Here is a 24,812-nt window from a genome sequence, read left to right as displayed (position 1 = left end):
ATCGTGGCTGAACTAAACAAACCCAGACCTTAAAATATTTAGAAATGCTGTATCTATCCCATACCACTTCACACAATATCTAAGACTTGTAAACATTGGGATGTAAAACCCATAAGCAATATTTTAATGCAGCCAAGAGGTAAAGGCTTGCACAATTACACACCTTACACAATTCCATTCACCTGAGAAACTCCATCTGTTTTACAGAGACTAACTAACCTGGAAGATATTCTTGCAATCAGTAAAATACTGGGCTATTTATAATCAGTTTACAGACAGGTAAACTGATGCACGGAAAAGGATTTGCTCATGTCTGGTAGGAATTCAGATTTATAGGGCTCTGTTTCAAGAGCTCCTTGTAGACTTTCAAAAACTATTAATCCAGAGCAAATCAAACCTGCTTTGTGATAACATTGATAGAGGATACGGATACAGAAATGTGTTATCAAGAGGTAAACAGGGAATATGAATTTACAAAGCATCAGTTTCTTCTGTGTTCTCTGTCCTTGCAGTAAGCCCAAGGACATGTTTCCCTCCTTTCACTGAGGAAGACACTGCCTCAGTATTACGTCAGCCTCATTGGAAGGTAAAAACATGCCCAAGAAAGTTCCCGGGGAGCCTCCAACTTTCTGGAATTGTATAGCCCAGCTCACCTCGGAACAATTTCTTTCACATAAAAGCTCTGTTACTGACTCCAAAGGGAGCCCTTGATTCCAGGTCAACCTGCTAGTGTGCCCCTGTCCACAGCTGGTGCAGGTACCTTACCTATTTCTCCAGGAACACGCTTGCCACTGAAGCGAAAGCATGCTGTGACGTTGAGGCAGTTCACTGGCTGCAAGCCATCATGGCACTGAGGAGCTGTGATATTGATGGACGCAGGCAGGAAGATGGAGATGTCCATGGTAATGACAGGCCTGGATCTGGAGATCAACAGAGGAGTGGAATTGAGTGATCATTCAGAGGAAAGTTCTCAGCCAAAGGAAAATAAAGTAAATTTGGTAAACTGCACAATTTCAAGCAGACATGAAAAATAAGAGAGTGCATTTGAACTGTAAGATAAATTAGCACTTGACCTAGCTGGCAAGGACTACTAGTGTCTGAATGAAAACCATAGTGTCAACTTGAAGTTCAGTGCTCACACACAGACTTGCAGGCAGGCAGCTGGGGAAACTGATAATATATAATAATAATAATCATCTCCAGCGAAAGTTGCATAAAGCCTTCCTGATGACTGAAGAGGATAACAAAATTAGCACAACAGCAACCAAGGACAAGTTCATGCAAGTGAGACTGTTTGCTCAGCAGCCTGGATGGTCAGGAATGGGTAGGCAGAGACCTTACGTTTCCAGAGAATGGTCTACAGTCAAATTTGTGACCTGAAAGTCAAGGAGGGAGCATAGGGGTAGGAAATGGATTCACACATAATTTTTCTGACAGTATAAGAGGGACAAAAGACACCACATTCATGTTTTCTGGAGGAGGGAACGTTTAGCTAATTCCCTCCCGGTAAGTGGTAAGAATTGAATACTCTTTTGACACTGCTGAACTCTGTTTCAGGAGTTACCCAGTGCACTGTGAATGAAAGCTTTCTACCCTTGCAACTCCAGCACCGGGTTATTGCTATGACTATTCCCAGCTGAAGAAGACCTTGGCCAGAGTCGAAAAGCAAGCTGAGTGCCATCACGGCCCAGGTGGGTCTCCTCTCTCACACAACACAGAAGCCCCGCCAGCTTGGTTGGGAAAAGCAGCCCAGAAACCCAGGCTCTCCTGAACCGTCCCCAGTACACGAGTTCAGCCCAAAAATTCACTGAGTGTTATTCTTCATGGTTTCAATTCTGTATATGTTCAACATGAACATGTTCTTCCAAAACCAACTCTAGTAGTAAAAAAAATGTGCAGCAACCAGCAGATTCCCTTCTAAGGTAATCCCAGCAGCCATGCAAGGCCAGACCACGTAAGCAAACCACTTCAGGACTCTCACTCCACAAGCCACTTAATTTAGAGGTGGGGGAGAGGGGGGAGAAGAGAGCAGGGACTGTGGTTACACCTAATTCATATCGACTGGAACAGGCTTCACATCAATCTCCAAGACAGCTGCTCAGACTCTTTTACCACAGCCTGAAATAATAGTGCAAGTTCGCCTTTTGAGATGAAGGATGAAGATAAATCCTAACCCCAGAAATATATATAGTAAGGGGGGTGGGGGAGAGGAAAAAGGAGGAAAAAGAGTGAGCTTCCTAGGATCATTTCACACCTTGGAAAAAAACTCTTTCCAAATGCTTGAGGAAATATGAAAACGTAAATGCTATAATTGATCTAGAAAAATATTTCTCCTAGGAAAACAAATTTCTCCAGCCATGACGCACTGTGTGATTTTTCCTTAACCTTAGCTCACTTGGTTATTCACTGATGGGGGCGGGGGGGGCGGAACCCAATGCATCTGTCAAACAGCCATACACACACGCGAGCAATACAGCAATGACAATCTGCCCAAGTCACCGCAGCTTCCACCAAAGACTTTAATATCACTTGGCAAAACATTTGTTGGTTTTGGCCAAAGGACTTCACAAAGGCTTCTGGAGGGGTGAGCGGAAAAAAAAAGTTGATTTCTTTATCCTAATCTGAATCTAAACAGCAAGAGGGACATGCTGTAAATTGGCAGTAGCAGCAATTAATCAGGCTGCCCACAAAGCCAGGCAGTAATGCACTAATCTCCTCCAAAACGCCCAGGCAGTGACTGAATGCGTGGACAGAGGTCACCATGCTGTTGCAATGTATGTTGTTTTAAACATCACAGCAAGCCTTTCAGATTGCCCTTCCCCACCCTGCAAGTAACAACAATGCAGGAGAAAAATGCAGTTTTCTTTCTAGTGGTTTCAGAGATGTGGGACTACGAGATCCCATCTGGGGCATGGCACACCTTTTCACAGAAGCAGCAATTGACTTCCTCTGTGTGCATGATGAAGGAACAGAAAACTCTTCAGAAGACTTGATTTCCTCCCACTCTGATCATCAAGATCATTTCTTTCCCCCTCTCCTTTTTATTTTCGTTTTGTTTAACTGATTCAAATGGAAACAGAGCCAAGTTTTTCCTGCCTTAAGCAGGAAGCAGGCTGGCGCGTCCGTTCTGCAGCTCCACCATTTGTCTTGCCAGTCTCACCACATCCCTGTATCTTCCATTAAGATGCAGGAGTCCCTAGTGACTACTTCTAACGACATCTAGGTATTGACAGGATTTTTCTATTAAATATTAACAAGTGTAACAACGGAGCTACTGGCAAAATTCAAAGTTCCCATTCTCTTCCTCAGGTCTGTGCATCTCAAACCCGCTCCTACTCGAACTCTCCACCAGCATAATTTGGTGGACCAAGCTGTCACACCTCTCTCCATCAGATGAAACAAGCAATTGCATTTAATTCATACACTTGAAACAGCAGCCCAAATCCTGTGTGCATTGCAAACATCTCCATATTTCATTTCCCTGAAGACTCTTATTTCATTCTGCATCCCATTATAACTTGCAAAATTACATCCTGGCATCATACACAGCTGGCTTTTTGCGCAACTGCATTCCCTTAAATCATAATTTATTTACTTTATGCAAATGTAAGAACAATAAAAAAGCCTTCTCACAAATTCAGAGCAACCTTTCTAAAAAGGCACTAAGACATAACACATCTCCTTCTGGCTCTAACCCTTTGTTTTGTTCATAGTCCTGGGAGTCCTACATATTGTCATCCCTCACTACACTATTTAAATTAGATTGTGTGTTCTTTGACACTATCCATGTCTAAGGTTCTGCTTAAAAAGTAATCCAGCTTGCTTCTTCTGACCACAATAAACTAGGGAGAAAATTGGAATGGTGGAGGACTTAGACCACACAAGATATAAACAGGAAACAGACACAAAAAGAAGACAACAGCGGATGAAGAAGACATTGATCTCACCTCAGAAGTACCACATTGTCTGACAAGAAGGCTCCAACGGTCATATCTGAAATTTTTGTAACATTGAGACAGTTACAAAGGAGGCATAGAATTCAGTTCTCTCAAGTCAGTTGGTAAATTACGGAGCATGTATCTAAAAAAAGCATTTTTCTGACTTAAATCAGCCAGCTGGTCCCTTCAAATATCATTATGTCATAAGTATTATAACTGGAGGATTATGTCTGTGATGTTACTTCACTTCTACTTCATTGTTTGGTTTTTATTATTACTATTATGTTATTGACTACATTTTTTTTTTAAGATTGTCATCATGACTGTGCAGCTTCCAGGCAACTTACAACCTTGGCCAGATATTGAAATCCGCTGCTTTAATATCTCAGTCTTTCATCATGACTGCCCAAACACCTGAATCAAGCAATTGGCTCAAATTCTTATCAGGAGCTTTGAATAACGGAGGAAAAAGGGAAGAAAATGCTCAGCTTCCTTGGCCTCCTGCAATCACAGGAACCAGCAACCTGGAAATGACCAGCTCTGCTGTTTTCTCAGCCTCCTGCTGCATTTCCCCAGTGCTCTTGCTGGCAGAGTAGTGGACATACCTGGATAACCATTGCCATCCATATCGACTCCCCCTGATATGGACTGGCCGAACATCCGCAGCATTGGGTTTATTGTTTGCCCAGACAGCTTCTGCAGCAGAAAACACAAGTGAAATCAGTCAGTAACATAAAGAATCCTCTAAAAAAAAAAAAAAAACCAAAAGAAAAAAAAAAAACAACCTTCAAGCCTGATTTTCATGGTCACTGGGACTCTTTTCTGTGGGCTGGGAGTGCCGCACATCTGCAGGCTCACACTTCACCCACGCAGCCCCGAGCAGGAAGGCTGCTGACTGCAGGAAGCCCTTCTGCTCTGGGCTAGGAGGAGGCCAGTGTTGACTTGGATTAAAAAACACACCTGCATTACAACCCTCATGCAGACCCAAGCAAAATACATCAAACAGATTTCTTGGCAGGGCGGGGGGGTGGAATTTGACTGCACTGTAGAGATTTTATCTTTTTTTTTTTTTTTTACATTACCTTTATTTCTGTAAATAAAAGTTTTAAGCAGCATCTTAACAAAATTAATGATTAATTGAAACACAAAATCCTGCACAACCATTCCTTTTCACAAAGCTTGCCAGCATACTCAAAGTCAAAATGATTAATTTTCATCCTACTTGGAAATTCTGGTTTCCATCAGCTATTATGCAGTATTTCATGTCAGTTTGGAAGCTGTATCTCATTTCTGTCTCCTCAACGCAAAGATTAATTAACTTCTAACATAGCTTTTTTTTTTAAATTACTAACACAAAAACTTTCTCTAAATGGTTTGCATTGTAAATGCCTTTGTCTAAAGCAAATTAATATATCAAAATCTCATTTTCTAAGGCAATCAGATGTCTCCCAGCTCTCATTCATTATGCTGGGCCACCAATCCAAGTCATGAACTCAAATCACCATCTGACTGCAGGAGTTATAGACAGAGAAAACCCATCCCACGAAGTAATTTCGAGGCTGTTGGTGGTGCTTCACAGCTTGTGACATGCAACCAGCTTTTCCTGGCCTTCCCATAAAAGGACATAATATTGGACAAAAGATCAGACAGGAAATTCATGGGAAAAAAGACACGAGGGGAAGAAAGATATCCCTCAGCCCTGATGGCCAGTTTAAAGAGAAACCCGTGCTCTGCCATGTACAGATCTCCTTTTCCTATTCGTGGGCAGATAAGATTAACCCAACTGGAAGTAACTTCCTCCCCACTTTACACTTGCATCACATTTTTGGGGGGTCCTAGTTAGGGTGGTAAATCCCGCCCGCAAAATTCCCAGCAGACATCTGCAGGCTATTACAGCCTAGAAGGCAGAGGTATAACGCTGCTCTGCTTTTAAGTGCCGTGAATGAAAACAGCAGGCCACAAAGCCAATTAAGCTGCTTCTGCTCATAGCCACCACTAAAGCTGCTGAAGGGACGTGAGGGAACGACATTGATCAGCAATTTAAATGAAGAAAAGGGCGGGTAGGCAAAGCAAACAAAATGAAAAGGGTGAAAACATATACCCTCAAGGCCTCCCTCCACCTCTTTCAGCTTATTTAAAAAAGGAAATCCAGGGCATTAAGATGGCTCAGGGGTATAGTAATAAGATACAAAAAGTCTTTCACCTCTGGGTTCAAATCCAGGGCAGGTAGGTAAAGAGCTGAAGTTGTTATACAATGTTTTTGGTTGCATGTGGGAGATGAACTGGTGGTGTGCCCGGTGCCCTGCAGCAGACACTGGGAAATAGCATGGAGGCACTGCCTGTAAGTGGTGCCCCCCTCAGCTGCCTCAGGACACTGGTATCAAGACTCAATGATCATGGTACCCTGCCACCCTCTTGAGCTGGGCTTTGTCCTACTGACCAAGTGGAGAGGCACGCACCATGTCTGCTGGCCTTGCTCCGATGGGGAGGGAGAGATTGCAAGCAAGATATTTCATTTCCCACCCTGCTGATCTGGCCTTTTTCAAAAATGTTAAATTTTCCCACGAATGACAAAAAAAAAAAAAAAAAAATCTGATCCTTTTCAGCAAGAGCTGGAAAGCTCCAGGCTTTTCAACAGCCAGAGAAGAACCTCCCAACCAGTGGCTCTCAGCAAGAAACGGGCAGAATCCTCCACATGCCACACATGAGTGCATTTTATAAGTATCCATAAAGAGTCATTTAACTTTCTTTTTTCTAAAAAGCAGCACATGGCATATACATGGTAAAAGGAAGAAGGACTAAACTTCTATGGTCTGTTAGAAGAGTCTCCAATATAACCACTAAACTCTTTAATTCTGCTTAAACTGATTTACTGTGAAGGATCCCACCCAGCCACAAACAGAACAACCAGAACTTCAAACACGCGGAGGAAGGGAAGATTCAGGCTCCCTGAAAAAAGAAATGTGCTAGACAGAGACTAGGGGACACATGTTGGGCAGCATGAGCATAAATTTATCTGCCTGTCTGATAAATGGCTGCCTGCCATACTGCCTGGCTACAGTAGCTAAATTGCATTGTGTCATCTCTGCACAAGATGCTATAGCATATCCCAGCTGAGATTTTACTTCATAATAATGGTCAGAGGAATGGCACCCAAGAACAGCCTTGTGATATATTGTCACATCGCAAGGAGAGGGCCAACAAGATGGGTAAAGAGGCTTCTGCGGGGCAGAAAAGAAAATTTAGTACCTCTTCCTTCTCACTAAGCCTGATTCTGCTGGAAGAAAGTGCAACCTCCCAACTCCCCACTGGCCTCTCCATAATTTGTATGCTCAACCTCTCCAGGGTTTTCATTTCTCCTCTGCAGCAGTACTATCTCTAAAAACTGACATTCAAACCCCAAGACTTCGTTTGCTTCAAGAAGAAAGCTACAGCTTATAACAGTAACAAAAGACAGTGAAAAATAGCTCCTGACTAACATGATTTTACCCTACAGCATAGATAGGAACTAACTTTGGGAGAAGCCATCTTCGAACCAGGACTGAGAAAAGGATGTAGAGCTATGATAAGGCTACCTATAAAGAGACCCCTAAATATGGTTTATTTCTGCAGGCCCTGGGACAGTGACTTCAGATAGGTATCATAAATGATAGTGTCACATACCATAGAGTACTGAGGTACAATACCACTGGCGTCCCCATGGTAAATGTACACTGCTCCTATGTAGTTATCCTCCTTAGGCGCTCCAATGGCAACATCTGTAAAACAGTACAGATTATAAACATTTCACAATCCATTCCATTATTCCAACTTTTTCCCAATTTTAGAAGCCAGCTATCCATAGAAAAATAGCTCCCCATGACGAAGATGATCAGCAGCTCATGTGAACCTGGCTAGAAGGAACTTGTTTGATTTAATGAAGAGCTCAGGTTAAGATAAACTTAAAAAAATAAACAAATGTATATGAATTTGTACATGCATGTGGCTATGTTGTGCCTGATTAGAAACATGTGCTTGTTATGAAAATGTGTATTTATTAACCAGCAACCATGCTCAAAAAGTTAATTTAGAATCCTTTAATATCAAAATCTCCAACCCAGGGGAACATTAGCTTTGTGCACCAAGACAGCATTGGCAAAACATTTATTGTAGTGCTACATTAAGTTTACTTGAAAATCCAAGGCTCCAAAATGAGGCTGGGTATATTAAATGGATAGGCAGGAAGAAAAAAAGGCTGCTGAGGGTGCACTTTCAAATTACATTTAATCCAGTTTAACTGCAAACTCCTGCAGAAAGAGTGATCCCACCTCCCGTTCTCCTCTCCTAGTTGGATTTAGTGACTACACAGCTGCTAAAATTAAACTCTTCCCGATGGCTTCATACCCACTGACTGATCCAACTCACTCTGCAGTCTCTCCATCACCACACCTGAACCACAAGCAGCAGCAAGAACACACAAATGCATGTCCAAGTGCAGAGGAAGAGCATGCCCACCATTTGTGAGGGCAACCTGAAATGAGGTTGGGTTAGGCTTAATGGGATACTGCTCCCTGAGTGGCTTGGAAGAAATAAATCCAGACACACACTGCGTAAGTCGGCCTTTGTTTGTAAGTCCTTAATCTGCGCTGCCAGAAATCAGGGCAGAAAACGTGCCAGCATCAACACTTTGCTCTCACCTATTGCTATCACAGCATGGGGCCTCACACTGAGCGGCCCACGAAAGGAGCAGGGGTAGAATAAAGCAAAGGAGAGAAATTATTAATAGAGTAGATGCTATCAGTAGTGAGAAGCTACTTCTTAATTACACTTCATGATAAGAAATGTGATTATGTCAACAAAACTGGAAAGGCTTGAAGACATAAGGAAATGGGAAAGAAGAAAGAAGTCAGACATAGGTTTCTGTTTTGTTTGAGGCATGGGTATCTAAAGCCATTTATAAACTGTACAGGAAAGAAGAAAATGCAACAGCAAGGAAAGCAAAGCAATGTTAATGAGATTGGGGTGCAAGTTGTGTGAATATGGACTTAAACCCACATCAAGGACAATCAGCTACAAAAGGCTTTAGCAGAAAAATCCTACGCAAGCACATTTATCCTTAGCGCAAGCCCAGGTGCTGGTCGGGTATGGAGGAGCAATGGATGCCATGCGGCACCCAGCCATGGGAGAAGACCAGCAGTGCCGCCAGCCCTGCTGGCATTTCCAGAGAAACAGCCCAGGAGGCAATTGCACTGACCTGGGAAGCCATCGTCATCGATGTCGCCAAGGGCGGCCATGCTCTCCCCGAAGTGTGCGTTGTAGGCGCCATCACCATCCAGGATGAGCTGCTCTTCCAGCACTCCCTAGCAAGTAGGAGATAAAACAGGGTCAGGGAAATGGTGCGGCCCCTGGACGAGGCGAGCCCTCCCCGCAGGAGCTGCCCATGTGCTGCAGGAAGCACCTGGGGCAGCGTTGCAGTCTGACTCTCGCTCTCACTGCACACGGATCACCTGGGTACCAAAAACCTAATTTATTTGGGTTTTTTAACCATCTTCCGTCTTTTAGTTTTAAGGGGGGGGGGGGGAGGGGAAGGAGCGCATGAGTGATATAACTAAAATGCTAAATTAACTAAACGATAACTCAATGATGTAACTAAATGCAGTCAACAGGGCTTGGTGAGCTCATGAAAGTTTCCAGATGCCTAAAATTTAACAGCCTGGAGCTTCTCTACTGGCAGATTACATCCAAGGAGTGAAATCCTCAGTCCAGGCTTATTCAGCTAAACCCCAGCCAGTTAAGGAGAATTTTCCCCTAAGCAAAGAACATTTGGGCAATTGGATTTGAAAACTTTTAAAGTATTGGACAGAAGGATTAAAGCAAAGTCCCCAAATGCCTTCTGAAATGAAAAATAAGGATAGGGACTTAATGAAATAAAGAGACAGAGGAAAGTTCAGAATAAAGTAGCTTTGTACTCTTATGCCATGAGAAGCCTTATATGGATCTGGTATTTCTTGCCCACCCACTTTCTGGTCAGATATATAAGCTTTAGTTTCTTGGAGTCTTCCCTCAAGGGGAAAGGAACATTTCCACAAGAAAACAAAATTTAGTTACACAATCCAACTCTGTACCCACCTCAAGGGTTGTTTTGTTTTGGTTTTGCTTCTGTTGTGAATGAGAGTAAACTGCCTTCTGGAACATGTAATAAAATCTTTTTCTTGGCTGTGGGGAGTTGCTGACTTTAAGAAAATCCCACATAATGAAATTGAAACACAACAGAGAGGAGATAGGCAGGCCTGTATGTGCGACTCATTTCTTTGCATTCCTCACAGGAAAGGGGAAAATATAAGCATATTAAATCTAGCATCACTATGCATGCTTGTATTATAATGCAGTTTTCTCTGACCCGCTGCAATGACCTCTTAAGCAATGGTGTTTGCAGAATGAAACAGAGTTTAAAATGTCCAAACCCCAAAATAAAACCCACAATCCTGCAAGCCATTGCTCCTGCAAGTAATTCTTGCTACAGGAGTATAAGAAACTCCTACTAGCTTCCTGACTGTTTTATAAAAGATAAAAATTAACTCATGCATGCTCTCACTGTGAGCAGGGAATGTTGGCTATTATCTGCTTGGCATTCTGGACCCTATCCTGAGGACCCAGCAGCAACACTGCAATATAAGAAGTGGGACAGCCTGTGGATCAAACCAAAAAAGTAAATCTCATTTAAAGGAGGAGCGATAATAGAAAATAAAATGGCACAAAAAGCAATCCTGAAGTCTCCCAAATGCTGCCTATAGGACTTGTGGTGAATGTTAAGTCTAGCATAAACAAACTCCATACATTAAAGTTCACAAAATACTGATGAAGCAAACAAATTTCATTTAGTCCATAACAACTCCTCCTTTGAGGCAGCAGGTTTGGGACCTGAATATTAAAAACTTAATAATACGTAAACAACCATTGTTTTCCTATAAATACAACATAAAAATGATCTTGTTTTGCCTATGCAAGAAAATTCAGACTTTTCCAAGACTGTTGTTGTGTCATGTGAAATCCAACAGTACCAGCTGATATCAATTTCCCCTTAAGTCTATATACGGGGCATAATATAAAGATAAAATGAATTCAATCTCTGGTTTCTCTTCACAAGGTCTCCTAAATCCCCAGACATTTGTGTTCTGTTTGTAGGTCCTAGTGACCACCCAAAACACAAAGGAAACTCAGTCAAAGCTGCTGACTCTTACTTGGTTTTGGCATCAAATTCATGTAAAGCCACAAATACCACCAAGTTTCAACATAAAACCAGAAACTTTCCCAGACCTCCTTGAAAGATTCACAGCTTTGTGATGAATGTGGGCTGGTGTCTGGGAAGCCATGATACCATAGGAGTTTTCCATTACTTCATGCTCTGCTAGAGACATCCAGAGCCCCACTATTTGAGACATCAAGTTTCACCAAGCAGTGCTGGAAGGACATTAGCGTTACCCTGCCCGGACCCACGCCCTCATCCCTTAGCAAGTCATCTCCTGTACATACTCACGTTTCCTCTGTTGATATAGACTGTGACTTGACCCTCATCTCTGATCTCAGAAAACATAGGTGCTCCGACCAGCAGGTCTGACAACCCGTCAGAGTTCAGATCAACTGCACATAAGGAGGAGCCAAAGTAAGAGCCCATCTGTAACCAAGCCGAGTCACAACAAAGCATTCAGTATCTGCCCACAGACAGGAGGAAATCATTTAGGCGTGGTTTTTTTAATTATTATTTCAAATGATGACTTGCTGCTTTATCACTCACAAGCACTCCTACAGAGAAAGCTTAGGGGATAATTCTGGCAGGAATTAAACACTTTACTGTAACAGTGCATCAACTTGGAAGTTTTACAAACAGAATAAAATTTATACCCTGGGACATGCTTAAGTGAGACACTTAAAGAACGTTCTTAGACTAGCTTTCACTTGTCAACTGCTTAAAACCAGGAAGGGGTGAAATAAGTTTCCCAAACCAAATCCTGGCTAGTGATTATTCACGCCCAGTGCCAGAATTCCTAAAAAGACTTGAAGTTGGGTACCACAGATCTTCTGGGGATACCTTAAAGAAATAAAGAAAAGAAAAAAGAAAAATAGGCAAGGGGTAAGGTATCCATGAAAAGAGGCATCTAAAATTACCTCTTGATTGTGGACTATCTTCCACTGTTCTATTTGTATCTTATTTGTATCAATCACCTTCAAATAGCAGTACTGGTTGCGGGGTTTGATTATAGCCTTTCCTCTCATGTACAAGCAGGTGAGTTGACACAGAAAGATGACTTTCAATAAAAGCTTTTCAGTTGATACACAAAAAAACTAAGCCATTTTCAATCTCCAGTTATTACTGCTTGATAAAACTTAATTGCTTACATTTAAGAAATACATTAATTTACATTTAAAATACATTACATCATTTTTGATAGGGGCTAACATTAAATGCTAACAATCTCCCAACCAGCACCCACATTACAAATTTCAAAACACATTTAAACACAAAAAGGAAACCAAAAGCAAGAATTATATTCCACCCTTATTTCATCCACTTCTGCTAAGGTACCACAAGGCATACTCTTTGAGACCAACTACAAACCATAGTCTCAAAATTAAAAGCAACTTCCAAAGGAAAAATTAAAAGATACTACTTCTTATTTGAAATTGAGAGCTGTTTACATAGTAGGGAAAATTGAGGTTACAGAAATAATTATTTAGGTTAAAAAGAATGAATTGCATTTCTCGCATGCTTTTACATTCTTCATTGCGGATCTCTGATCCACAGCCTTCCACACCTGATAAGTTTAGCTGCATGAAGCAGAGCTACTGGGCATGCTAGGAGATGGGCAGCAGCAACTCTATTCTATGATGTCCATAAGATTTAAAAGCTGCTAAATATATATAGTGGGGTGAGTTAAGGATAGAGTTTCAGTTTGTAATTCAGATTTTTGTGTTTGTGTGGGTTTAAGGTCAGACCTCAAACATCATTTGATTCCAGTTATTTTGTAGCTTAAGTTCCCTTGTGGATTTTTTATTTGTTTATTTTTTTTTAATCCACTAAGGTTTTAAAACAAATTTCTCATGGGTAAGGAGTGAAAGTTATGAAAAGCATTTCACTATGTATTCAGGCAGTTTTCAGGGAAAGGCTATTATTTACTTAACTGCAACATGGTACGTCTGCAGCGTGGGTGAGTTCATGGTGCTGTGAGAACCTGAAGTTTGTGCACTTAACATTTTTAACAAGGCAGTGCATTTTCTTTTTTCTTGTCTGCATTTGATTTCCTAGTTCAGCCTCCAGCAATAAAAAGGGGAAGGAAGAAACTGGCCTGCTTTTAACATCTGTCTAACAAGAATGTCAGAGCAATGAACTTTCACAGCACTGGGAAGGCCGCAGCATTTTGTGAGAGCTCATTTCCAGGCAGTGCTCATTGCTGATCACGTCTAGTTATATTTCAATCACAAAAAAAAGAAAGGGTGATTTAGGACAGCCTTCTCTTTAAAATAAAATTCTCATCTGGATTTTAGAGAATTTGTAGAAGACAGATGCTCATAGAGAAGGAGGAGATGACAGCCTAGAAGTACTTGAAGGATGTAAATACTTGATTAGTTAAGTTACATATAAGAATAACACAATTAAATTGAAAAAGGAAAGTTTTTGGCTGAGCTCTGGAAACTTCCTGATAGCTCTGTTTATTAGTCTGAGGAATAGATCTCCAGGAGCACATCCTTAGGGACATTTAAAAGTCAACAGGGAAAGAAATGAACAGGAAGCAATCAAACACAGGAGATGCCCTGGATGAACTGGGAGGTCTTTTCCTTTCAAGATGTCTGCAATTCTGCTAATGCAGAGAAAGACAAATTTTGGAGAGGCCCTAAAATACAAATCACACCATCCACCTACACATCCTTGCAGTTTTCCCGTTACAGGCATGTTTTTAAAGACTGCAACTGTGTTTTGTTGGGAAAAAATAACAAAACATGCTAACACTCCGAACTTGATGATACAGTCAAACACTTTAGAACCTTCTGAGGGTGGCAGGTCTTCCTAAAGCCAGAAGCCACCAGTAACATTTTTCTTCTGTATTTCCTCTCCTTCCAGAAAAACACAGGCAACCCCAGGTAAGGGGTATCATTTTGTCACTGTGTTATTCCCAAATAAGACATCTTTTTGTTGTTACCTATAGTTAGACATACTGTCCACTTTGTTTCCCCCGCGACACATCTCCAGCAAGCTTCCAGTGAAGAGCAAATGCTGTTCCCCACTCAAACACATCGCATGGGGGGAACTGGATCTCACTAGCATTCACTAAATTTCATGGGGGGGGGAGGGTCAGGTCTAAGACAGGAGTCCTAAGAGCAAAATGCAGGACTGATTCATGGCGGGAAGGGGGAAATCATCATCTCTTGAGGCAATGAAGTTGCTCCTCCACAAAACAACGTAACTCTGTCATTTGCCCTGTCACAGCAGGACACAGAAAAATCGACTGGGGCTTTGTGTATTAAACTAAGCTCCAGCCTACTCACATCTCCCAGTAACATCTACTAAGAGAAAATCTCTGCGTCTAGGCTCACCCATGTCCCACGTCTCAGGAGGCAACAGCAGAAGCTGCTGCTACATTTATGTAAGGCTAAAGAGAACCACTAGTACAATTTTCAGCAAGACCTTTAATTTCAGTCACATGGGCATTGAGCAGACATTGTAGTCATGCTACAGGAGAAAGGGCATATGGCTGGTCTGTACAATAGGCTTAGCTCTTCTAAGAGGACAAGAAGAAACAGAATTTGCTTCCAACTCATGAAGCAGTGGAATGAAAATGATGCTCTGAAATGACACTGCCATTATTTCCCCCTTCTCTACCCCTTAAAAGAAAACACACGTACATAAAAGCTCACCTTTTTTCCTGAAGCCTGAAAAATCTTTATTAGAGAGCCTGATCGTCTGTCTGTTCTGAAAATATAAACCTGAAAAGTGAAAAAAGAAAAAAGTTAATCAATACTAATTATGAAGCACATAATGGTAGAGCATTGATGCTTTCTAAATAATATCTAAATCATGATCATGGCCATGGCTATTGCCAAGATCCAATTTCATGACCACTTTATTGCTCAGTCTTCTTTTAAAAGACAAAGCATAGAGTTCCCCATGATGAATACAGGCCTCTTCCTTATAATGAGAAATGCTTGAATAGTATCTTGTCGCCTACTTTTTTGGTGTGCATGCGTGGATGCGCACATTGTGCACGTGTCAGTATTTAAAAGCACCTAGTAAAGGAGCTGTCCAACTCTCAAACAGGTGGCATCTGGAGACTGCCTGGAAATGAGCTGGGCAAAAGGCTGAGAAGGCATAACCCTGCTCCCCCCTTCCCTTATCCAGCCTTCCCTTCTCAGGGACACGTGCCTGCACGTACTGCACTGCAGACTGCACGATGCTTTAGCAAAGGGTCAGAGTAGAAATCCCAATCAGACCACCCAAGGCATTTGTACTGTTTCTGTCTGAAACAATCTGTAAATCAGAAAACTATTCAAACATAGTCTACTCATTGCTTGTTTCCACGGGAGAAACAGTTTTACCAAGAACTCTCAGGGCTAATAGTATTGATCCAAATTCAGTAACAGATCTTGTACCAAAATTTAAGACCTAAAACACATGGTTTGTAGAAGGAGACTCTCTGACAGAAAGGCTGGCTCAGTCAGCGTTTGAGACTTCTCCAGCATTTGTCAGGCTCCCTCCTAGCAGGTGCTCACGCAGTTTGCAGGACAGAGGATCCCTTACTTCCAAGGCCATGTGGCGGAGCCAAGCACTTGACATAGTTGAATATGTGGTGAGTTATTAATAGGTGGTGAGACAGAGTTCAAAGCTGTTTTCAGCCGAGAACACAGCACAGATTTACTGTGGAGAATTGCTCTAGATATAAAGGACTCCCCAGGTCTTGCAGTGGCATATTTAGCAGCAAGAGCACATTGCCAGGTGTCACAACTCCAAACCCAGTCTTACTAATGACACTCCCAGTGACTTTGGAGAAATTACTCCATCTCATTAACTGTCTTGGCTTTACCTCCAGTGAAAAGAGTGTGACAATGCTAATCACTTTCTATCAGGGAAGTGGAAAGGATTAGCTTATTAGAGAGTGTGGAAAACACAACAGGACTGCTCAGTGTAATGTCCTGTACTCAACACCTCTTACCGCCCCTTTGCCATGCATTCCTGCTTCCTACATCCCATGCCAAGGAAGAATAACAGGAGCTTTTGCAACTAAAGCAAGAGTCTTTAAACTACAGGGCCAGCTGCTTTCTCAAGGATCTCACGTTAGCAGCTGTTTTTCTCCCTCCTTGTACAGAAATTAAATCTGTTCCACAGAGAAAACGGGTTGGAAGGAAGGTGCGTTGGAGCAGCTGTAACAGAGTACCTGGGATAAGGAAACTGTCTTTCCCATATACGTCTTCTCAGTAGCCACTGCGCTGCTACTATATCCCGTATGTCCTAGTCATGCCAGATCAGGTATATGTACCAAGTTCATCCTCTACTTTTATTCTTTTTCCCCATTTGCACTGCTTCCTCCTGGGACACTGTTACTACCAGAAATAATCTGCTTAAACCAAAGGATAGTGTTGCTGGTAATGCAGACCTCTCACTCCTTATTGTTGTGACTCCTACCGAGTTATGGCTACAACCAATGTTGTAGCAGGAGAGCCACATGGAGCAAGATAGAAGGGGGCTGCAGGACATCTCTGCTCAAGCACATTGTGGCAGCAGGCCCCGAAAGGACCATATTTTGAAGAAAGAGGGGCAAAAGCAGATCCTTTACATCCCTTCCCTCTCTCTCCCCACTCCCACTTCTCCACCTTTGGTTCAGAAGTGTGTAGGGGTCACAGCGCTCACCCTCACCCTGCTCCTGACAGCAGCTGGGAACTCGACACAGGAACAAACAGGCACACCTAACTCACCAGCCACCTTCATCTAGCTGTTCACTTGCTTACATCTTTAGGACATCAAACATATGTATGTCTACAGGAAAATAATTTTTTTTCTTTTTTGCTTCTCAAGAGCCTATCACCAAGATTTTTAAGTACAGCTGGCAGAAACCCATATTCTAATCCACTAAACATCAGCATACTATGAAGTTTTAAAAGAGACATCAAATCGCCTAGTAAACAGCATTTCATGCTATTAGAGATGCTACCCTGAAGTAAATACTGAAACAGTCCACATGCAAAGCCTTGTCAAACGTATGAAGAAAAAAAGCAGAATACAAATTCTCTTTTCCAAGTTTTTTTCATTTCCAGGCAAGGTTTAAGTGATACCTATATGTCACAAATCCTAAACAGAAGTGGTGTGAAATAAACGTTGCCAGTGTCATATTAAAATATCTCTTTTAAGGATTCGGTGGGAGATAGAGGAAAGAGAGGGAGGAGGGATGTGAGGCACCAGGAGGAAGAGGTGGAGAAAATTTGATGACTTCAAACCAGCTCACCTCTCCCCTACACAATGCTCAAAAACTACCCCGTAGGCAAAAATCTCTTGGCTTCTCAGACATGTGGGAACTGCATCAATATTACTTTTTTTTCCCTGTTGCATCCGACCACATTATTGTTTGACAAAAAGCCGCACCTTTCCAATGCCTCCATCCTGGGGAGCTCCTCCTACAATGTCCGTGGTAGTTGGCTGAGAGAAATGACCTGCTGTCACTGCATATCCTGAGCGGGAGATGGGGTGGGGTGGGAGAGGAGAGAGGAAATAAATAAATAAATAAATAAAGCATCATGAAAGGAAAGAGCCTGAGAAACAGGGTCAGCCAGCTGGATCACGCTCATTGGGTTTCACCACTCCTCCTGGGCTGCGCATTGTTAGCGTTTAGCAACCGTTCTGCCCTGGATGTGCCAATATTCAGCTCAAGGGCTCACGGAGGTGGGAAACAACAGTATGCCCTCCAATACTCTTCCAAAAGCTGAGAGAAGGAAGGTGTGTGTGGAGCTTAGCAAGGGACATGCGAAACAGGTATGGGGAGCAGTTCAGTAACTGCAAGTCCAGAAAGGGAAGCGGTAAAGCAGGAACAGGCACACACACAAACAGAGCAAAGAAACCACATCATTGCAGAGAAAGTATCACATCAGACAGTGATAGTCCCACATTGACCAGACAGAAGTATCCTCCTTTGGTTAAAATCACTGCCCAGGAAGGCCTGGAAAATTACGTGCCTTTTTGGTCGGAGGGAAGGCGGAGGACAGTAGGCAAAGAGGTCAGAGAAGTTAATGGCTTAAAAAGATTTTTGTTTAGGCAAGAAGAAAAATGGGAAGATAGATCAAAGAAAGAAAGAGTGTATTTGAAAGAAGGAGATCAAAGATTCAGTCTTATTTGATACATTAAAATGATATATAATAACTAAAGAAGAGTAGAGTGCTTTTCTTCTAAGGTTGTCTTGTATTTGTCTTCTGCTGTAAATTATGAGACTCTTGTCTACATGGTAAACACTATAATTCAGGTCTGTCAGTGGCAAAACCTATTTATATCCTTAAATATGTGTATATACGCTCCTCATTTAGCTATTGCCAAGCAGCATCTTCCAAGAGGTATTTTTTTTAAGACTAAAGGTTAAGGGGAAAAAGAGAGGTCAGCGCGAGTCTTTAGTCAAACAATATCAAACTACTGACTGTTTGAAATGCCTTCTCGGTCTCAACAGTCTTAGGCACTGGGGATTAGGTGGCCTTTAAATTAAGTTTATTTGGGACATTAGCTGGTTTTAGAGCAAGTAAAAACAACTGAGTTAAAGATGTACTCAAACCTATAGCAAATCCTTTCACAACCTCCTTCTGTTGTGAAACTTACTTCACTTACATGGTGCTATTTTTGTTGAAATAAATTTGTATCTGCAATATACAGTCTGTAATTATGTGTTGTACCCATTTTAAAAACAGGTGTAAGCAGACACAGAGCCTAACCAATGACAAAAAATTTGTCCGTCACAGGGCAAAAGCAGCAATGTAGGAGGCCCACTACCATCCAACCTGCTTTTCAGTCAAAATGCATTTTCTGTATTAGTCAAAAAAATTACAGCAAAGTTTTTTTAAAACAAGAAAACAAAAATGGAATATTCTTTAATTCAGATGTTCTTCCTTTCACGCTTTTCATAAAAATACTCTACACCACTAAAAAAAATCAGTATCAACTTTATAGCATCAAAGCCTTGAAATACGTTGTTGGACTAATCCATTCTCACAGTGAGCACCAGAGAGTTGCTTACCAAGGTACGTGTACCGCCTGGCTATCACAGCATCATCGTTCAGCTTGTAATATGTGTTGTCAGTGAGATTCAGTACTTTGACAGTTCCTGTCCAATAATAAGATCCTGGTGCCCCCATGATGACCAGCTCCTACAACAGGAAAAACAGAAGGGTGTGGAGGAAAGGATGGGGAAAAAAATAAGTAACAATCAAAACTGGACAAAAATTCATGCTTTACTCAGTAATGGAGAAGGGACAGGATATTAACTTAAAACACCAATTATAAGCCCATCTACAACAATCTCCACTCTGTGTGCATGTAGAGAATATCCTTCTTCCCAAACATGGAGGTCACAGCACACACCCTAGAAACACATGGTCTCCCCTTTTATGGCCCACTTCTGCTCAGCTGTTTGGCCGCTTCAATGAAAGACCTTCCTCAGCCTTACTATCAAACTTACCACTGCTAACACAGTCCTCCCAAAAATCTCTCTCCACCTGCTGCATTTCCCAAACATCTTCCAGAAGACCTGAATACCTCCACTAAGTGACAGAAGTGCCCCAGCCCACCCAGACCCACCACTCAGCTACAGACTGTGCCTCAATGCTGGCTGACATGCTATACCAACCTATCATGAAGGGTACAGCACAAAGGATTTTGATTTTGCAACTATGAAGCTAAAGAGCTGCCATGCACTCAACAAGCAGGGTGTGCGTTATGTCACGGTTGGAACATTTTGCCTTGCTCTGTCCTCAGATACACTCTGCTCTTCAAGAGACAACCTGGCTATAGTTCATTACAGACACCCAGCACGATTCAGGATTTTAAAAGACTAGAAATCAGGCAAAGTCTGATCCAGCATCCAAAGGTAGACAGATACTCATGGATAATGCTTTTGAATCAAAATCAAAGGTATATTCGCATGCAAGAGAGATTGCCCTAAAGCATCCAGCGTCCTCGCGGGGAAACCTTACTCCTGGATGCAGGTTTAAATACCTCCAGCAAGGGACCAAATTAAGCCTGGGAAGTATTAAGCCTAGGTTAAATTCTCCATCCCTGGAGGAGACACAAGGACAGCTGCTTTGCCTCACATATCCATCCAGTACAAGGCCACGGGTGAACTCCATCCTTGTGGGAAAATGCTCCCACGCCCAGGATCCCTTTGGGTGACCAGTTCCAGTCAGGGGAGATGTTAAACAAGGGATTTTCCTAATAAAACTACAGGGACAGGACTGCAAACCCAACCAAAGAGCAGGACATGCTTGGCAACAGCTTTTTTCCTTGGGAGGGGCCATGCCCTTGAGGTCAAGGGATCATTTACCGGCAGGAACGACTTACCATCAGCAGTGCTGAATATATGGTAGGGGCTTGCCTGTTTGACCCAAAAAGCCATTTATCTGCATTTCCTGCTCAGTGAGCTGCCATCGGGCTGAAGCAATGAAAGTTCAAAGATATCTTTTGAACTAGGGTAGCAAAGGAGGATTTAAAGCATGGGAACAGAAACAGGCTGGAGAGAGCAGACAAGCCAGGAAACAGCTGTTGCTGGCTGAACATCCAGTTATCAGACAGTGCCACTATGGCAACGTTGCCTGCCATCCCAGTTTACTCAGAAATCACCTTCTGCCATTTCAGAGAGGACACTTTTATTCTGCTTATATCAGCCTGGACAATAAATTCTACAGATCAGCACATGTATAATTAGTAATGAGTACATACTTGACATGACAGTAACAAGGAACCTGACACTGAAATAGCTTTTTTTTTTTCCTTAGGAAAACATGAAAAAAAAAACCCAAAACCCAAAGACAAACAAAAAAACCCCCAACCCTGAAACATTACCAAAAAATATCAATACATACATAAGGGAACAAATTAATTCTTGACATAACTAAAACATGGCTGATAGACTTCTGTCCAGGAAAGAACATGGTCTGGTATTTAGAACAGCTCTGGAGCGTATATTTTACCATGCTATTTTTTCTCCATCTTTTTGAAATAAAGAACTGAAGCACAACTGAAAAAAAAGTCTTTATCTTATGTATGTATGTGCATGTGTAGATACATATTCACATAGATACATACACCCACATGTACACATACATAAACAAAACCATTCTGTTTTACATCATCTCTTAAAGTAGAGAGTTAACACTAGACAGAGAAATATCTCTATGCAAGTTTTGGGATGTATACAATAAAAACATTCCCTGAGGACATTTCCCAGAGTCAATTCATTCATTCTTGTCCATAGACCTTGAGAGACACATGCATGTACGTATGAACCACTGGGCAGGCATTGTGCAAGATGCAGGCACCCGGGAGGCCAGACGAGGCAGGAGGGTGTTTGCTAGCAGGAAGGGACCATGCTCAGCACTCAGCCCACTGTCCAAGCTGTGCTCGGGGCTCCCCTCCTCGGGCACATGGCAGGAGAGCTGCTCGCCAACCCCATCCCTTCCGTGCATGTGCCCCTGCTCACCTCAGTGAAGAAGCCCGCAATCCCAGCCTGGCACGAGCCGTGCTCCTCCCCGTACTTCTTCTTGTACTCTGGATGGGAGAAGGGAACAAAACAAATAGTGGTCATCCCTGGCATGGCACATGCTCTCCACCTGAGCCGTCTGCATTGCTGCATGCACAGCCTCGAGGGACACCAGCATGCAGAGCTCCCAGGTTTTACTGATGGATCTGCCACCAATGTGCACCATGGCAGCATCCTCACCCACATCGTGGGGAAAGCAAGGGGCCTGAAACTGGGGCGGGGGGACATCCAGCATGCTGCCTAGGGAGCTGCTAAGTGAGCAGTATCACAGTAACATGATGATAACAGCAGCAGCATCACCCTGGTAAAGGTGCATTGGCAGAAACCCCTATTTCTGGCAGCTAGATCCACACAGCTGGGACGGAGGGGAGCAAAAGGTGATGCCCATGCCTGCATGCCACCAACCCTGCGCCAGGAGGTTTAATCCCCAGGCTTGTCACCACCTCAGAAAAATAAGTGATTGCCCCCTACAATGACAGTCACCAAGGCCCCAGTAAACATTTCTGGTGAAGGGATGCTTCAGGACACTGGCCCCAGGAGGGAGGCGGTGAGTGAGGAGAGGGCGCTGCGTTTCTGAGTGATCAGACAACAGTCTCATTTGGGGGATGCTCAGGTCTGCGGCTTTTCATGGCCACCTGCTCAGACCTCTCGGTTCACAGGGGACCCAACCAGCATCACTATAGTTTTTGTTTCTGTATTTTATGTAGCAATTCTTTTCCCTATCAAACCTGGGGAATTTTTACTTTATCTTTTTGCAGAAAAGGAAAAAAGTATTTTTAGAAATACATTAAGTTGGGGGCGGGGAAGGAAGAAAAAGAAAAAAAAAAGAAAATCACTTTCCATCCTGCCCTAATCCACACTTTTTTGAGTTTAGAAGCATTTGAAACCTAGCAGAACCTTTGCAGGTTTTTTCCACAGCATTATTTTCAGCATATTGCCACTTCCTGTATATTACACTAATTCAGGCTCCAAAAACATTCACCATATAGCCTGGTAATTTTGAATTTACTTTTTCCTCCTCCTACCACCCTCCCACCTCCCCCCCCCCCCCCCCCCCCCAAGTAAGCACCATTAACTCATTGCTAAATGATAAAAATTTTAATGAAATCAACGAGCACATTGCCTCTTTGGAACCAAGCAAGTTCCTTTTGAGTTGCATTTTATCTTATTGAAGACCAAAAGGAATTCATTATAAACTGCTGCCTTCTCATATAATTTTTTCAAAACAGTGTATATATATATATATATATATATACACACACACACAACCTCATTCCCCCTTTATAAATTATATATAGTGTCTTCCTAACATCATAAAGATGCTTAGATTTTAAAGAATTTGCTGAGGCCATACCAGTTGCACAGGGAGAGGTTTAATTGCAGAGACCATGCGGAACAGCGACTTGATCCACAAATTACAGCCCAAATGCCTAACGCCCTTGGCCGAGGCAACGTCCTGCCAAAGCAGATGTGTGTCCCAGCAGACCAGGAAGGCCAGAAGCACACTTGGGTTTCCTAGTGGGAATGCACGACAACAATTCCACTGAGAAATGAAGCCCATATTTGCTCATGGCTATTCAGAAAGTGATAGGGCTCTGAATTGCTAGCTCTCCACATATAGTCTCTCACAGAGCCAGGCACTCCTTGCCTGGGGAAAAAAAAAAATATTTGTTTATTGATATGAACATTTTTTAATGCAGAGAGCTGAGGAGATGAGGTTTCTCCCTCTGGCATTTCCTGAAAAATAATTCTGTGCATGTCCTAAAGGCCCTGCCTTCGCTACAGCTGGATTCCCACCCTTGCCTAGGATGAAATGCAGCAAGTTCCATGTCCATTCCATTCAGATGCTTTCACTTCTAGCCAAGGTTTTCCCTTTATAAGATGTACTGAAGTGTCAACAGACCTCGCCTCTTCCCAGTTTTGCACTTGAGCTACTGTAATTCGAAACAAAACACTTCTAGCCACTGGGGCCCTGGAGGTCTGGAAGTATCCTTCCAGTATGCCTTACCTGCTAAACTTGGCAGGAGGCTTTTGTAATGCCGGAGCTCCACGCTTTAGAAACTGCCTTCTTAAATCCCGCTTTACAGGATTTTTTTTTTTTTTTTTTTTTTTTTGATGGGGACCTATAGGGGCTCAGGCTGATACTCAGGCAGCACAAGCGAGACCATGCCCTGCCTGAAAAGGCACCCCAGGGCCGCACAGCCATGGCCGACCTGGCCTACCAGACAGGCCCCCACCCACCACAAGACCACAGCACCCACCATCCCTTTAGGCACTGGGGGCCGCGGCCCCTGCTAGATCTTACTCACAACCCAGGCCAGGGCACAGCCTCTTTAAAGCTAAATGGGCCCCTCATCTGGGACTTGAGAAGAGAGGACTTCTTATGCATATATTTCTTTTGAGAGCAAGCCTCGATGGCTCTCTGTGTCAGGCCCATAACCAACTGCTGCAAGTAGGCCCCGCTGACAATTTGATGGATTTAAAATGTTGTATTTCCCTATAAAATTGTATTACGTTTGGCTCATGGTTTCTTTAAGTGTCTCCTTCAAAACACACATGGTTCAATTTGCTTTAAAATAAAAGAGGAAAATTGCCATAGGATATTTAACTTCCACAGTGAACGGTTTAGGTCAGGCAAATAACGACATAACCACAGGGAATGCCTCAGCCTGGGACGGGAGGCAAATAAAACTTGTTTCTTATTTTGGATTTTCAAATTTATTCTTCTCTTCTTTTATAACCAGGCTTCCGGCACTGTCTTTTTTTTTTCCACAATTCGGCAACACGTAAAAGCCTCAAACACAATGGCGGCTTCCCCACCCATCAGAGCTTTGCCATAGACTTGGGTGAGGCTTGAACATCTCCAAACCATCGCCCCACGTAACTCCAGCCACCTGAGAGGCCCCATCCACACATGCCTGCTGGTGCAAGTGATCCAGCTCACACGAGCTGTCCCCTGAATTAGGCTGCAAATTAAAACCAAGGGCATGCAAAATTGTAGGAGGATGGCAGAAGGAATGGTAGCAGCTTCAGCAATGGAACAAGGCAGCTATTGAAGGCTGGTAGATGGATCCGTAGCTTCACACAGCTGTGTTTAACAAACATGCAAAATTACTTTGTT

At 42.7% G+C, this 24,812-nt stretch overlaps 1 protein-coding gene across 2 annotated transcripts in view; it reads right to left on the bottom strand.

Annotated features, from left to right (window-relative positions):
- Positions 1-24,812, bottom strand: part of ITGA9 (integrin subunit alpha 9) — a 226,437-nt gene that overhangs the window by 179,390 nt on the left and 22,235 nt on the right. For both annotated transcript variants that reach the window (XM_072853606.1, XM_072853607.1), the window contains exons 5-14: positions 21,632-21,699; positions 19,175-19,304; positions 17,545-17,630; positions 14,829-14,897; positions 11,455-11,592; positions 9,172-9,277; positions 7,602-7,696; positions 4,544-4,634; positions 3,948-3,993; positions 766-920 (exon numbers count right to left, since the gene is read on the bottom strand). In XM_072853606.1, coding sequence (XP_072709707.1) covers positions 766-920; positions 3,948-3,993; positions 4,544-4,634; positions 7,602-7,696; positions 9,172-9,277; positions 11,455-11,592; positions 14,829-14,897; positions 17,545-17,630; positions 19,175-19,304; positions 21,632-21,699 — 984 coding nt within the window. The remainder of the gene's footprint in view (positions 1-765; positions 921-3,947; positions 3,994-4,543; positions 4,635-7,601; positions 7,697-9,171; positions 9,278-11,454; positions 11,593-14,828; positions 14,898-17,544; positions 17,631-19,174; positions 19,305-21,631; positions 21,700-24,812) is intronic.

The sequence above is a fragment of the Ciconia boyciana genome, chromosome 2 (genome assembly GCF_034638445.1).
Source record: "Ciconia boyciana chromosome 2, ASM3463844v1, whole genome shotgun sequence".
NCBI classification, from domain to species: domain Eukaryota; kingdom Metazoa; phylum Chordata; class Aves; order Ciconiiformes; family Ciconiidae; genus Ciconia; species Ciconia boyciana.
The sequence above is the reverse complement of the archived record's forward strand: the minus strand, read 5'-3'. Positions and strand labels throughout refer to the sequence as shown.